The sequence below is a fragment of the Rattus rattus genome, chromosome 1 (genome assembly GCF_011064425.1).
Source record: "Rattus rattus isolate New Zealand chromosome 1, Rrattus_CSIRO_v1, whole genome shotgun sequence".
Classification (NCBI taxonomy): Eukaryota; Metazoa; Chordata; class Mammalia; order Rodentia; family Muridae; genus Rattus; species Rattus rattus.
In genome coordinates, this window is record NC_046154.1 from 117,216,966 (window position 1) to 117,234,169 (window position 17,204).

Sequence of the window (17,204 nt, forward strand, 5' to 3'; positions counted from 1 at the left end):
TTCTGTAGTGCAGGTTTTAGGCTAAAGTAATACTACAATTATATCCTTTTGAAAAATATTTATTGAGTATAAATAAATGTCCTATACATTAAATATCAAGAAATATTCATTATTCATTACAAGTCAGGCTATTTACCGAGGGAACCATGGGATCAAAGTAGTAACTCATGATGCAGTAGTGACAGTTCATTCCAACAGGAGACAGAGTAATGACTTGCTCACATGACACAACGAAACCTATCAAAGGAGGCCATCACTTAAAGCCATCTACAGTACCACAATAGACAATGGTTCTGAAAATACTATCAACCCCGTCAATAATCTTTATCTTATTAATACTCATCATACTACCATATAGAATTTAGAGTCTTATCTCCTTGGTTTAATTTCAGATTATTGTTAATGAATGAAAACAAGTCATACAAAGTCAAAGGTACTTTTCAGTTAGTCTTTCCTAAGGAAAAAAAAGAATCAAATTTTAGTAAAGACAGCTTCCCCCAAGCAATTAATTCCTTAATGGAAAAAATAAAAATACAGGAGCAGTGTAATTAGCTTTTCCTCCAAAGAAAGGAAAGAAACCAAAATCTGTTTGGCAAATTGGGAGATATTTCCTAGTCCCAGAATACTTTTTTTTTTTTTTTTTTTTTTTACATCACACGCTGGAATGCTGCAAGTCTACGAAGCTGGAATCTGTGGCAGTCCAAATTCATCCACCAGCACTCCATCCTGTGAGAAGAAATCAAGGATCAGAGCTGCTCTTTGACGTGGTAAAAATGACCACATTCAGTAGGCAAAAGTCACACCCAAGTGTTCAACAATCAAAACCAACAACCTACTCAGAAGCCGGCAAGAAGCCTTCTCTAAAAAGGCAGCAGTCCCTGCTCGAAATACACTGCTGTCACTTTCATCTTTTATAGACTGGCAAAGCCCTGGAGGGGCTGTCTCAGTGGACAAGTCACTTCCCACTCTGTTCTGCCACTGATCTTCACACTGATCTGTGCCCTCAGAATGGGAAGAGCTGGAGATACCGTACAGTAGAATACTTGCCTCGATGTGTGGGGCCCTGTGCTAAATAGCACAGATGCTTCAGGGACTTGTTACTAGGAAACTGAAAAGACGAGTCACACTAGTGCTCACAAAAATAGCTTCAGCATAATTACTAAATAGTAGGTAATTATATAATTATTTAAAGCAACTTGTGCACCTGGGACTTTTAAGAAGTCAGAGGTGATGGAATGGAGTGGGTAGAAGACAAAGTTGAGACCACCTACTCTTAGCTCAAGGGAGGAGGCAGGATATAAGAAGCAATTCAGAGACGGGCTATGAAGACCTACGGAACTATCTGAGCCCCACCTGTTACTTCTCACATTTGATGGCAGTAATATACAGAGTTGGCCCGTCTGTCAACCTGATATTATAAGCCAGGGTCACCCAAGAGGAGATCCTCAGTTGAGAAAGCCCCTGTACGATGGGGCTGTAGGCAAGCTTATTGGGCATTTTCTTAATTAGAGATCAATGAGGGATGGCACCACCCACAAAGGGCCATTCCTGGGCTGGTGTCCTGGGTGCTCTAACAAAGCAGATGGAGCAAACCACGGAGAGCAAGCTGATATGCAGCCTTCCTCCACAGCCTCTGTGTCAGCTCGTCTCCAGGTTCCTGCCCTGTTAAGAGCCCTTGGCCTCAGTTCCTTCAGTGCTGAAGTACATGTGGAAGTGTAAGTCAAACAATCCTTTCATCTCCAATTTGTTTTGGTCATGGTATTTTTTTTTTGGTCATGGTGTTTTATCATAGCAATGGTAACCCTAAGACAAGTGAGAAGACACAAATTTCTAAATCGCTCAGAATTATATAGTGAAAAAGGCAGATTTACAACTGGACCCCATTCAAACATTCTGTCAACGGTACTGTGAGTACCCAGTATGCTTATAGGGAGATCAGACAAAACAAGGGCTATAAATATCCAAAGGCAAATAACACATTGCACAAGCAGCTAAGAGGGAGATTTTATAAGCAGTAATATACTCTGTTCATGATGACAATTATACAGTATGAAAGGATTTTAAGTCCTTTACATACAACACCTAAATTGCTCTAAATAATAATCATACACAATACTTCACATGAGAGGAATAGAAAAGCTCAAAACAATTCAGTGATCTGTCAGTGTCAGAAATGCCAATTCTCTTCCTTTGCTAAACTAGGATCTACCATTAAGGTTTCTCTCCCACCTCAAAACAGGGCCTTCACGTATCTCAGGTTGGCTCCCAACTCACTCTGTAGCCAAGGATGGTAGACTTTCTAATCCGCCTGCCTCGACCTCCCCAGTCTAGGATTACAAGTGGATTACCACCCACAGCGGGTCAGTAAGATGCTGGGCATCTGCCCCAGGGCTCTGTTCATGCCAGGCAAGCACTCTGCTAACTGAGATATGCCCCAGCCCTACTTATTACGTTTTATACTTATTTTTATTTACTTTTATTTTTTAAGAGCAGTCAGTGCCAGAGCTCTTAACCGCTGAGCCATCTCTCCAGCCCTCTACTTAAAATTTATACTTCATAGTTTTAAAAATCCAATAAATAATTAACTAGTGTGGCCAGGATGGGATGCACTTTTTCCTTTCCCCTTCCCCTCTCTCTCACTATTTACTTATGTGTATGAGTTGCCTGTGCACCATGCGTACATCTTATGTCTGTGAAGGTCAGAAGAGGGCATTAGATCCCTCTACAACTGGAGTTACAGATGGTTGTGGGCTGATATGTGAGCACAAGGAATTGAACTCGGGTCCTCTGCAAGACAACAAGCACTCAACTACCGAGCCAACTTGCCAGCTCAGGAGTGGGACCCTCTTTAATATAACCACCCAAATATAAGCAGAGAAGTGGGCTGCCTAGGCTCAGCTACTTGAGAGACCACGGGCAAAACTTGCTTGAGTTCAGGAGTAAAGGACACCAGAGGCCCTCTGTCTAAACTAATTTAAAAACAAAACAAACAGACTGGGAATATTACTTAGTATAGTGTACTCACTTAATATGTGTGAGGCCCTAAGATCCTAAGACAAATTCCCAGCACTACACCCCCCCACACACACACACACACTAGGCAAAAAAAAAAAAAACCCCAAAAACAACAACCTAATACTTCCACTAAGCAAGGCTGTGTTTATCAACAATGCTTTCCTAGAATCAAAATGGAAATTCCTGTAAACAGTACCCAGGGTTGGCTTACGAGTTGATTCCTTATATTATACAAACTGACATTGTATATATGAGGACAGTTGGCCTAGTGGTAGAGGCCTGAAAGTTCAAGATCAGCCTGGACAACTTGATGAGGCCCTGTCCAAAAGAAGGCCCAGACCCGGTGGAAGAATACGTGAATGCTTGTCCAGCAGGCATCGGGCCCCAGCACCAGGAAAACAAATGAAGTGAGACATTCTTTAGCCTCAGGGGCGTTACTAATATAGCTAATTAGTTGTCCACTGCAGGAAAACTGGAAGTTCAAGGGTTTCTAAAAGGGCTGTGACACTTAGACTATATTTTAGATTTCCAAATTGATGGGCATAAAACTTTTACCAGTATGCATGGAAATATATGCAGGCAATACTCATCCCTAGGAAATAAATAAATCTTTAGGAAAGGCCCCCATTTACGTGGACGCATTAGTTAATTTTCTGTTGGACTGTCTAAACTTCAGGCAGTAAGTTATGTACAAGCCTTGAGGACAGACACTACCTTGTTTTTTGTGTCAGTGGGAACGCCCTCTGGAATTGCCGGTGCAGAAGCTGCTTCGTCCAAGTAAGAGCTGTCTTCATCAGCCAGAAGTTCATCACCCAGCGCATCCAACTCTGAATTAAATAGGCACATTAGAGGAAAATGGGAAGAGAGAATCCAACTCTGAACTACCTAGGAACATTATAGGAAAATGGGAGGAGAAACTGGCCCCTCATGTCAAAAAGCTAAACAATCCGTAGTGAGCAAATACAATGCAAAGGGAAAGGGCGCACTTGTAATTCATTATCATGTGACACAGGGAGATCACTATGTAATCCTACCTGGCCTAGATCTCAGAGATCCACCCACCTTGGGAAAGAAATGTATTTCCATTTGCAAAGTGAAAGGTGACCATTATAAGAGAATTTCAAGGAAACTGGTATATAATATTTATGAAAAAGAAAAAGCCATACCCCACCACACACAAATAAAAAGTCAATCAGTTCCCCACAGGTTTACAGGGCCCCAAACTTGACAACAAGGCTATGCTTGAGAATTGTCTAATTCAAACTAGACAACTCTAACACAAACGTTAAAAAACAAAAATAAACAAACAAAAGCCTCATTTATTGATGGACTTAAAGCACAGGAGCACTGGATATCACGTGACCACAGATGAAGTCAGGCTGCGAATGACTGAAGTAGAAACTAGCAGCCACGAGGACTGGCTATCACAGGTAGGGAAACTCAGGTCAGAAAATTACAAAAGGTGACATAATGGGAAAAATGGTCTGGGGAAAAATGGGGCACAGGAAGAACAAGGACGGAAGGAGGGGAGAGGAAGAGTAGGATAGAGAGCCACAGGAAATGCAGAATGGGCTGTTTCCCCCATGCATCTTGACACCTCCCTCTTCTTCCAAGGCCACTTCTTCTGTGTCTCCTAACACCACCCTAGTCTAGAGCAGCACCACTTCTCATGTGACTACAGCAATAGTTTTTATTCTTCTTCCAAAGCCTACCCAGCCACCCTACCCATTTCTCATGGCAATCCCTACTCACTCCACAGGCCTCAGGCCTGTTCCCTACCACTGTTAAGAGTCCACACTCTGTGCTTTCAATGGCATCTCATACTTCTTCCCAATCATGAGTGTGCCTACAATAAGAATCCAACCAGAAGTTTATATTTCTCTCACTGCTAGTGGAGGTTTTATAAATGGCTGGTCAAACAGCTTACCAGCTAAAGGCACCGATGATCTGACTTCGATCCCTGGGACCCACATGGTAGAGAGAACTGAGTCCTGCAGGTTGTCCTTTGACCTCCACAAGCATGGCCAGGACACCAAAATGCATCACCCCCCCAATAAATAAATAATGTGACAAAATTAAAAAAGAAATGTAGGGCTCACTTTTGTTTTCTTCAATGCTGAATTTATCCCATAGGGTTCAAGCCCTACCTAGTACCAAAAACACTTTCAAGTTAAAAGGGATACAGTAGGGAAATGCTAACTTGAAGACAAACACCAAGCACAGTGAGCCCTTCGGGTTTCTCCACCCCAGTAGCGGCAGCATGGTAGATGCAGCTGCCGCACAGGCTCTCTGCTCAGACTGGGATAACCAACTCCTAGAGGATTCTGGCAGGAACTGCTTTTAGTCCCAACTGTTTGTTTTATTGAAACAAGGATTTCTCTACATGGCCCTGGCTGTCCTGGAACTCTCTATGTAGAGAACTCTCTACACCAGAGATCTGCTTGTCTCTGCCTCTGGGAAGTTGGGATTAAAGGCACATACCATATGCTTGGCATCCTGATAAGGAATTTCGTTTGTTTGTTGAGACAGGTTTCTCTGTGTAGCCCTGGCTGTTCTAGAACTTGCTCTGTAAACCAGGCCGGCCTACGACTCACAGACATCTGCCTGCCTCTGCCTCCTGAGTGCTGGGACCAAAGTTGTGTGGCACCACTGCCTGGTTCTGGTGAGAATGTTAAGCAGCTGTTGGGTAAAGGTCCTAGGTAGTGCCCCCTTCGTACTCTGCACATTTACAGCTCGTACTCACTCACTCACCTGCTTCCAGGTCGTCCTCGTCCAGTTCTGGGGTGCCGTAGCTGCGGCCCAGGGCCTCCTGGATCTCGTTTGCATCTTCCATCATGTCTTCCAGCTGGTCTTGTAAATCCTACAGACATACACAAGACCGCTTTTTCCTCCTTTCCAGGGACACAGAATTCATTGTACAACAGAGGTGGGCAGCAGGCTCCAGCAGGACTCTAACTCACAGCGGAGGGAGGAATTGATGAATGAAACTAAAGGCAGTGAGCCACCACATACTGTACGGCAGGCTCAACTTTCATTCTCGCTATAGGTGGCAGAAGATGTCACAGCAGGGAATTCAGACGTTTAAACAGGAATGGAAAAAGGTCACCATCATCTTAGGTATGAAGAACAGCGTCCTCTTTGCCAGATTTCTGAATTCCCCTCAGCCTTGGCTTCTACCTCCCGAGTTTCTTCTTCCCCTTTCTGTTTCTGCCTACAAGTCTTATCTTCTGCTTCTATTTCCTTGGCCTGTTTCTTGGGCTGCGAAAGAGGCTTTTCTTCAGCCTTCTCAGCCTGACATTGACAAGACACCTGTGGCCTTCTCCAGACTGTCACCACTACTTTTATTTCTGTGTCTATATATGTGCATATGCATGTACCTGCAGGTGCCTGCGGAAGCCAGACAAGGTTGACAGATCCCCTGGAGCTGGAGTGATAGGCAGTTGTGGGACCCAAACTCTGGTCCTCTCTAAGTGCTCAACTGCTGATCCAGCTCTCTAGCCCCATCATCATCATCATCACCACCACCACCACCACCACCACCACCACCACCACCACCACCATTGTCATCAGAAGTATTAGAAAGCAAGTCTAAAGAGAAGCAAACAGTAGATCCCTGCGGCAGGTAAGGGTACCCGAAATAGGCTTTCCATAACGAGATTTCCACTCATTTTTTTATTATCTTCCTCTACTAACTCTCATCATCCTCTGAATCTTGGGAATGGGGACTGAAAATTAATGTAAACATTCATTCATTCATTCATTCATTCATTCATATGGATATGTTTTTGTGTGTGCATGCATGATATGGGATCATGTGTCATTAGTGCTCAAGTCAGGACAACTTGTGGGAGGGAGTTGGTTCTTTCCTTTCACTATGTGTATAGCAGAGGCTGAACTCAGGTTCATCAGACTTGGAGACACAGGCACTCACCTGCTGAGCCATTTTGGCTGGCCCGAAATAGAAATTTTAAAAATGCCAATTATATAACCAGCTCTCGGTTACTGTCAGTTCACCTCTCTACATGACAGTAGCTAGAAACTGGCATTAGTCAACCGAGAAGATGCTCCTGAAGGTGGCCCAGTTTGACCTCAAATGCACTCTGTTGTTAAGGATGACCTTAAATTCCTCATTCTCTTGCCTCTACCGCGCAAATTCTGGGGTTACAAGGGTGTGCCCCCAGGCCCAACCTCTGGCTTCCACTTTCCTTTTTCCTGGTGTGGTGCTGAAGACTGAACGGGGCCTGGTGTGTGCTCGGCAAGGACTCGACCACTGAGCTGCAGCCCAGCACAAATCCTGTACTTAGTGGGAAGCAGTGCCTAAGCCTTTCCAGGTTGGAGAGGTGGCCAAGCAATGCACAGCACTAGTGGCTGTTCTTCCAGATGACCTGACTTTGATTTCCAGCACTCAAGTGTAACTCCAGTCCTAAGGGATCCCAGTGTCCTCTTCTGGCCCCCATGGGGCAGATGGTACTCAGACATACATATAAGCACACACTACTACATAAAATAAAAAAATTTAAATCTAAAAACAAAAAACCCCAAACTAAGCCCTACCCCTTCTTGTGGTACTGAGATGGAACTCAGGAGTCTTGATTATGGTCAGCACATGCTCTACCACTGAGTACTACCCTCAGCTGTCTTTCTCATTTACAAGATGGGATGTTAGACAAGAGAGATGGATCATGGTTAAGACCGAAGGCTGCTCTTCCAAGGACCTGAGTTTGGTTCCTAGCACCTATGGTGGGAGGCAACAGCTTCAGAGGCATTGGATCTGCCTCTCTCTTCTGGCCTCTGGGAACAACTGCTCTCACATGCATATACATACCTTAAATCTTTTAAAAAGAGGAGGGGAGAGTTGGGGAAATGCTTCAGCAGTTAAGATCACTTGCTGCTCTTACAGAGGATTTGAGTTCTATTTCCAGAGGCCACAGGACAGCTTACAGCTATCTCTAACTCCAGTTCCAGGGGAGTCTGATAACTGTTCTGGCCATCCACACACAGTGCACATCCATACATGCAGATAAAACACTCAGATGCACTAAATAAAAATAAGTAAATCTTTTTTGATGAGCCCACTAAGACTCATCCTGCATATGGCTACTATAAGACTTTAATAATAATAATAATAATAATAATAATAATAATAATAATAATAATAATAAATACACACACATATATATCATTACTTCGCTTAAAGCCAGTCTGAGCATGTACAAGACCCTAAGTCCAATGCCACCATCACCAAACACCAGCGTGTTCATCAGCATACAGAGAGTATGAGGCCTCACTCAGCACGAGAGCCTGTATTAGCATGTAGGTACTTGTACTCTCAGATGAGCACCAGGGAAGGCAGGAATGCTAACAGGAAGGGCTGCGTCTCCAAGGGAGAGATGCAGAACCTGTTTCCTGCCCACAAGCCCGGGAGCAGAGGCAGTTGCCTGGTGGCTTGAGCACTACCTGTGCGGCCGTACCCCGAGCTTCCTGTGGATCTTTACCATGATCCTTAGCCTGCTTCCTTAGTTAATCTATAAAACAGATCTTTATGGAAGAGGCCATTTGCATTTTATAAGAAATTCAATGTAATCATGCCTTAATTTGTCGTGCACACGGGACTGAACTAATTATCACCAGGAATCTTTTTTCCAAATTGTGCTACACTTAAGTATGCCTAAAATAAAGCGTCTAGTGTCAAAATCTTGACGTTTGAACCAATGCCACTACTGAGTCATGTGGAACCAATTCTCCTCCTTGCCTCCCCTGGTACAGCACTCTGCTGGCCATGGTGTCTGCAGAGACCCCCAGCCACAATGTCCAGAGCAACAAAGTCATTTGTGAATTCCTTTCAGGCAGCCTCGTCTGGTTTCCCCACAAGAAAGCGGAGAGAATACAAAGTAGAATGCCTTTTGCATTTCTGAGTGTCAAACTACCAGTGTTACACGAGGCGTCCTCCTGCAGAGAAGAACGGGTAAAGCAATCACTAAGAGGAACAAACAGTAACAGAGGAAGGATTCAAACCAAGTCCAAGGGATTACACACTAAGAAGTATGCCTACATAGGCTTGGGATTCCCAACACTTTGAGGCTGAGGCAGGAGGATTGTCATGAGCTCTAGACCAGTTAAACCTACTGGGTAAGACCCTGTCTCCAGAAAAAAGGGGAGGGGGTACAAATCATCTGATGAGTAAGATTTCTCTGTATCTTTTTCGGGGGGGAGGGGGGACAGGGTCTTGCTTTGTGGCCTACGCTGGCCTTGAACTTGATTCTTCTGTCTCTGACTTCCTAGTCTTGAGATTACAGGCCTGCAACCATAGTGCAGCCTATGAACACAGTTTCAAGTTACATAGTCTAGTACAGACACAGCAAGAGAAAAGAAAGTTACCATGCAAAGTATCAGGCTAATCTACCTTTAAATTCAATACTGGATAAGCAAAGGCAACACAAATGGAAGTGCTAATCTAAAAAGCATAGATGCCCTAGTGTTCTGTGAAATAAAAGGATAAAAAAATTTAAACAGGGCGTTGGGGTGGGTAGGTGGCTCACTGGCTAAGCTTATGGATTGTTCTTGCTGAAGAATGGTTTCCAGCAGCCACAACAGGCAGCTCACAACTGTCTCTCCCGCCAGCTCCTAGGATGTATTTTCTTCTGGCCTCCACGAACACGCACTCACATACACAAAAAGCAAACACAAATATATACATATACATATACACATATATATACACATACATACATATATACATATACATACATACATACATACATATATGTTTGTCTCAAAAATGTTGGGTTTTTTGTTTTTTTTTTTTTTTTTTTTGAGACAGGGTCTCTCTACATAGCTCTGGTTGTCCTAGAACTCCCTCTGTAAACCAGGCTGATGTCAAACTCACAGAGGTCTTCCCACTTCTGCTTCCAGAGTGCTGGTACAAAAGGTATATACCATCAGCCTGGCCTAAAGTCATTTTTCTTTTTTAAATAAAAAGGATAGACTGGAGAGATGGCTCAGTGGTTAAAAGCACTGACTGCTCTTGCAAAGGTCCAGAGTTCAATTCCCAGCAACTGCATGGTAGCTCACAACCATCTGGTGCATCTAAAGACAGCTACAGTGTACTCATATACAAAAAAAAAAAAAAAAAGTATAAAAACAGCTAAATATGCAAACAAAAACTTCAGAAGTTCGAGATATAAAACAATAGAATATTTTAGTTTATATTAGAAAAATAAATCTAAGAAGATTTTAAAGTGTATAGCACAGCCAAAAGATACATATATGAAGTCTGCCGTGCTGGCAATCTATTAGGAGCAGACAAGGATAACAGAAAGGAGACAGCGAGGCATCCAAAACACCAAAAGGCCAGAATGGATTTGAAGCAGGGCTGGCACTTTGGGGGCTGAGGCAGGGCTGACAATATAATAAATTCTATAGGAGTCTAGGCCACAGAATGACATCCTGTCTCAAAAGCAGAGTTTGAGGGGAAAGATAGTTCAGTGGTCAAGAGCATCTGTTGCTCTTCCGAGGACCTGACCCTACATCCATGTCAGCACAGCTCATAGGTACCTGTAACTCTCACTCCAAGGGATCCAACACCCTCTTCTGGCCTCAGAAGAGAATGCATGCACATGCATAAACCCATAAATATATATGTGCATGCATTCATAATTACAGACAAATAAAGTCTTAAAGAACAAACGAAAGAAGCAAGAATAACCAAACCTTCTCTTATGTTCATATTAAATAGCGCTCTTAGAAACTACAAGAGAAGCTAGGCAGTGGTAGCACAGGTCTTTAATCCCAGTACTCAGGAGGCAGAGGGCAGGAGGATCAGACTGGTCTACAGAGTGAGTTCTAAGATAGCCAGGGCTACATAGAGAAGCCCTGTCTAAAAAATAAACAAACAAGCAAACCACCACCACCACCACCACCAAAATCCAAAAAACAAAACAAAACAAAACAAAAAAACCCAAAAAGAACCACATGTCCAAAAATCCCAGAATTTGGTAGGCTAGCACACAGTAAGAAGCAGGCTAGCCTGGGCTAAAAAACAAGACCTTGTGTCAAAAGCAAAACAATAAAACATTACAAAGAGGTCTAAATATAGAAAATAAAATTACTTTTCATACTTTAGTGAACAATATACCGTAAATGGTATTATACAAATGAGTATACACAGATTATTTTTCTCAGTGAATTTCCTGAAAGCTGTAACAGTGCCCACTGCCATGTAAGCAGAGACTTGAAAGACTGGAACTGACCAATACCTTTGTGAAGCCAGAAAAACACAACTGCAAACACGACGAACGCGGCTCTACTAGAACAGCATGCTGTGGCCTCTAACCATTAACTACTTTCTGGGCCCCAAGTATGGTCAGGATACATTCAATGAACAAAATCAAATCCCTTCCCTCAAGAAGAGAGACATTCTAGTTGGGCAAGGTGACAGTACACACTTGGGAGGCAGAAGCAGCTCTCTAAGTTCAAGGCCAGCCCGATCTACAGAGCGAGTTCCAGACAGCCAGGGCTACATAAAGAAACCTGTCTCAAAAAACCAAAACCAAAACCAAAGAAACAAGAGAGAGAGAGAGAGAGAGAGAGAGAGAGAGAGAGAGAGAGAGAGAGAGAGAGAAGGGAGGGGAGGTGGGGAAAGAGAAGGGGAGCAGACCGGAGAGGGGAGGAGAGAAGAGACATCCTAACCAGAGGGAATGCTCCACTGTAGATGCAGCAGGGAAGCCTTTATCCTCCCTCCCTCACTGCCCACTTTCTCTGCCTGCTGTGTGAGATGTTTACCTGCCTGACAGCAGCCAGCCTCACAAGCCTTTCCTTCCTGACCAAAATCTAAACTCTAAAAGACATGCTAACTTCAAGAAGCTAGTAATTTAGTGCCAAAATATAAAGAAAATTTCGGTTTAGAAACACCAAAAAAAGGGACTAAACTCTGCAGAAATTGCATTAACCACCTTACATTCATATCCTCTTTTAACAGTTATGGTGTATGCCTCAAAGCACTTAGAAGGCTAAAGCAAGAGACCACAGGTTCAAAGCCAGCCTAGGCTACATTGCAAGGTCTCCCACTCCATTTTTTAAATGGAACAATACTTGAGATAGTTCACTTATTTTACCTGTGTAATAACTGTGTGTAGCGCCCAGGTCTTTGCATTAGCAATGAGGAAACTAAAGGGTGCCCTTCCCTTTCCTGAAGTCACCACATAGCAAAGAGCAGGACCAGGATTTCATGCCTTTTCTGTGAGTTTCTCACCACAAACGCTTATTTTGAACCTTGCAACGAGTACACATCTTGCGAAAACCAGCAGACAGGCAGCTCACCTCAATCTGGTCAATTTTTACTTCCTTGTAAGCCTTCTTCATTTCCTTTACTCCCAATTTCATTGCATCAACCTAAAAAAGGGTAGAAGAAAGCACACTGTATTTGATGTTTTATCTTGAAGCACCGAGGATTTGAACCCAGATACTGGTACATCCTAGGCAACCATTCTACCATTGTTTTATCCCCAGCCCAGGAAATACACCGAACTGAGAAGTCAGTTTATGCTGGAGCGATGTCTCAGTGGTTCAGAGCCATCTGCTGCTCTTGCAGAGGACCTAGGTCTTGTAGAAGACCACATGCCCACAACCATCAGTATCCAGGGGATCAGATGCCCTGGATCTTTTGGTACTACGTACACATGCATGCAAAATATCCAAACACAGAATATCATGTTTGCTAAACCATCTTTTAAAAACCATAGAAAAGTATGAGATTAAAAATTAAACTGAAGCTGGGAGGTGATGGCACACATCTTTAATCCCAGTACTCGGGAGGCAGAGGCAGGAGGAGCTCTGTGAGTCCAAAGCTAGCCTGGCCCACAGAGTGAATTCCAGGACAGCCAGAATTACACAAAGGAACCCTGTCTTGAAAAACATAAAACAAAAACAAAACAACAACAACAAATTAAAACGGGAAAAGGAGCTTGGGGCATACCGTGGTTTTGGTATCCTTCAGTGACTGGATGGTGTAATTAGCTTGCTCCATGTTAAAGGACTGTTGGGCAAGGTTGTCTCGCTGCTGCTCATACCTTTTTGGGGTCAAGTGAGAAATGTGAACCAGATAGAAATCCATAGGAGGAAAATAGCCTTAACACTAATAAATAACAAACACCAAAACCAAAATCATTTTAAAACTACCAACTCTTACAAAATTCCTCCAAAGTCTTTTTCTCTTGGATGTATTTGAGTTTTAACTATTCCCACTAAGCAACATAGTATTTGCTTCTTTATTCTATTTTTTGAGAATGAGTCTTGTAGTACAGGCTAGCCTCAAACTTATAGTGTTCCTCCTGCTTCAGCTTCCCAAATGCCGGTGATGTGGGTGTGCCTCCCTCCTGGCCTTGCTCCCCGTCTTACTTCATGTTATTTATATTTTTTTAGTTATTTCTCAGGATGAATTCTTAGAAGCAGAACTCTTGGGGCAAAAGATAAGGCCATTTTTTTAAGAATCTTCATATATGTGGGTTGGAGAGATGGCTCAGTGGTTAAGAGCACTGACTCGGGTTGGGGATTTAGCTCAGTGGTAGAGCGCTTGCCTAGCAAGCTCAAGGCCCTGTTCGGTCCCCAGCTCCGAAAAAAAAAAAAAAAAAAAAAAAAAAAGAGCACTGACTGCTTTTCCAGAGGTCCTGAGTTCAATTCCCAGCAACCGCATGGTGGCTCACAACCATCTGTAATGGGATCTGGTGCCCTCTTCTGGTGTGTCTGAAGACAGATGCAGTGTACTTACATATAATAAATAAATAAATCTTTAAAAAAAAGATTGTTCATATGTATAGCTAAACGGTTTTCAGACTTAAAATAGCCCTATATTCATAATTCAGGTTATCCATCAGACTTAATATAATGTCTGATACTTGAAATACTCTTTAAAATAAAGTTTTCTATCAAATTATATAATGTCAAAGACTTATGTCACCACGATCTTTATTACTACATGAATGCTATCTAATTAGCAGAAGAAAAATAGGTAATTCATGATTCAAGAAATCGGAAAATGATTCCATTAAGTTAGGCATCCTGGTACAAGGTTATAATCCTAGCAATTGGGAAGCTGAGCCAGGGGATTGGAGCTGGAGGCTAGCCTGGGGTACATAGCAAAAAACAGAAACAGGAAGGGGGGCGGGGGAGAACAGCTTACATAAGAGACACATAATTTCAGTTTCCTAAGAGTCTAGGTCAACTTTCTTTACCTTGGGTAGTTTTGAACCCCTGCCATTCTTGCCTTCATATACCAAGTGCTGGGTTGTGTGCCATCAGGCTTGGTTTATTTACTTATTTAATTTGGGACAGGGTCTTATGTAGTCAAGGCTAGCCTTGATTTCGCCATGTAGCCAATGCTCATAGGCTCCTGGTCCTCTACCTCCCACATGCTAGGATTACAGGCCCAGGCCTTAAAGCCAAGTTATATTCCTTCCATATGAAAACCGAAATACTTTAATACCAATTGCCACCAAGAAGGCAATAGCTGTAATACATGCTGGCTACTCTAGGCACTACTAGCTTTTTTCCAGTGTGATTTAATATTAAAAAAAAAAAAAAAAAAGACAACATCTGATTGTTACAATATCATTTTAAAATTGAAACCAAGTCATCAACAATTTCCCCAGTTTGCTACAAGCTGATTATGCCTTGCATCTAAACTCCGTGGATGATCTCACAGGCCGAGCAGTCCACAGTAATTGGGTTTTGCACAAGCACTGGGTCATAGTAATTGAAAATAAGTTGTGAACCTTCACATTTATTCTAGAGAGAGAGAATGAATACTCTGCGCTCCTAACTTTACAAACCAAACCAAGTAAACAACAGAAAAACCAAACCATATCGACCTTGCCAGCTGAAATAATACTATATGGCTACTTAAGTTGATAACGTTAAGTACTCAAAGCTTTTGCAAATTTGTCATGAAACCAAGAATACTTAGAAAACAATATGAAAGCCAGAAAGAATGGAAGGCCCCTTCCCTTTGTGATTTCAAACTGTTTTTAGAAAGGAGATGGTGCATGTGACTTACATCCGTTTTTGCTTTAAAACCCTCAGGGCTTTCTGTTTGACCATGTTCTGAGGAGAAAAACAGACGTAATTAAAACAGGGGGACCCAGACAGCAAAAGAAGTCTCCCATGTACTCAGACCCATACAGCTACTTGTTTCTTCTTCAAAATGGCAGACACAGAGGCTCCTTGAGTCTACTCTTCTTCTACAAGCTTCGAGCGCAGATAATGCTAAGGCCCAGTTGGTATGTCTCAGCGCCCTTTGCACCCCACTCTCTGTACCCTGAATTCCTCTTCCTTTTCCTAGGCATTTTATTTCCACTTCCAGCCCCAACAACGCACACTGTGTATAACCAGTTGCTTTCCATATAAATATAACATGTTCAACCACTATCGTGTCCTCATGTTAGAAACAATTTTCAGCAGCTCACCAACCTCTCCCTTTCAGAATCTGAGGACCTCTACATCATCCTTTGAGTCCTCTGCTGGTACTTCACACGACTTTACCAAATACACAAGACTGCAGACATAATGCCATGTAGGCAACTTGTTATTTAATCTTCACACATTAGTATGTATTATCTTCATTTAACAGATGAGCAAACTGAAGATAAGTGATATCCTGGTTCATACTGTTAATAAGCTATGGAAGTGGAAAAAAAAAAAAAAACAAGACAGCTATATATCCACAGTCTATTAAGTAGTGACAGTATCAGAGCACTGACCTTACATGTTATCTCTCCTAACCTGGGTAACCTGACACACCCGGATTCTGAGCACAACCAAGCTCTCCCCTCCAGAATCAGGTCCTTTCGGCAGTGTGCCAATTCCCAGTACCTGTGATCAGCACCTTCTACCTTCCACATTAAAACCCAGCCTCCCTCTTGAATTATGGCTGCACTCTCTGTTCCCTGAAGAATAGGTATTTTCTCTTTACCAGACTGTGTGAAAAAAAAAATTTTTTTTTTGGTATCCTTCAGCATTCCCTACACAGTACTTCTTACAACAGTTGTCACCAACCTTACCTTAGCAGGACCCTCTCTCATCTTCTTGATTTGGTCCTTATATTTCACCAGTTCAGCATCCAACCGGGAAATCTTTTTGTCAATGGATTCTGCCCTGCTATCCACCTTGGAGGAAAATGTCACATGCAGTGGTAATTATTATAATATGTTTACACAAAAAGGGGCAGAAGAGGAAGGAATATAGAAAAGAAAACAAAAGGAACAATAGAGCAAAGGGCAGAAAATAGTGGTTTTCTTAAGGGTGGGGAATTCCATCCAGGACCATTGGAGGGTTTTCATAAACTCTCTCCCACCTCCCATATTCTGATATGGCAGAGGAAAACAATTTAGGAATCGCTCGGCTGGTTGAGATTTCCCAAGTGGGAGACTAGTCAGTTTGGGACTCAGCATGAAGGTGTGTAAAATGAAGCAATCAACACAGGCTATGATGAGATCTAATGCCATCTCCGAGATCAGGTTTCATCTGGAGGGGCCAAGATTCAGAATTTTGTGTTACTCAGATTCAGAACTAAGGTACAGCTATGTTAACCCTGACATGGGCAAGGAAAGAGGAATGAAAAAAAGATTTTTAAAAGGCCAGGTTAGACGAAAGGGGGCGTAGTGACCTAGGAAAGGTAGGTTGAAATGTGAGGACCAAAGCGAGAAAGGGGTGGGGCACAGTGGGCAGCGGAAAGAGCTAAGTGCAGTAAGGATGAGAGAATGATGAGATTAGAGTGTCTTGTTTGTGGGGTCAGGAATGACCTGGAAAACAGGGATGACAGGGGTGGGGAAGAAGAAGACTGAGGTTTAATGGGCCCGAACCAGGAATGGGGTGGAGTACGAATTCGGAATAGGTGGGTCGGAGTGTCAGAGGTATACAAATTCAAATGCCCACCGTTCCAATGCAGTCAGTCAGGCTAGGTGGCGGAGCCTTGGGTTTCGCTTTTCCGAAGAATCGGTTCATCTTGGCCGGCGGCGAGGAAACCCAAACACTGGAGAAATACCAGAAACGGAAGCGTAGTCGCTCCGGTTTCAATTTCCGGCCCCCCCCATGCGCAAGCGCAGAGTACTCGCTGGAGTTTCCCGATCCTTTTTCCGGGTTTTCAGCTCCTCCTTCCGGAGAAGGAGCGCGGAGCTCTGGGAGAGGTGGAAAGACTT

General features: G+C 43.0%; 1 protein-coding gene across 1 annotated transcript; it reads right to left on the reverse strand.

Moving 5' to 3' along the window:
- Window positions 1–43: 43 nt before the first annotated feature.
- Chmp5 (charged multivesicular body protein 5) lies at window positions 44–17,179 on the reverse strand. The gene is made up of 8 exons (XM_032905029.1): window positions 16,942–17,179; window positions 16,068–16,172; window positions 15,065–15,111; window positions 12,989–13,082; window positions 12,334–12,405; window positions 5,767–5,875; window positions 3,730–3,842; window positions 44–726 (listed from the first exon to the last, which is right to left on the reverse strand). Exons 1-8 carry the CDS (start codon window positions 17,008–17,010, stop codon window positions 676–678), a joined length of 660 nt encoding a protein of 219 aa, XP_032760920.1. The 5' UTR covers window positions 17,011–17,179; the 3' UTR covers window positions 44–675.
- Between the last annotated feature and the right edge of the window lie 25 nt (window positions 17,180–17,204).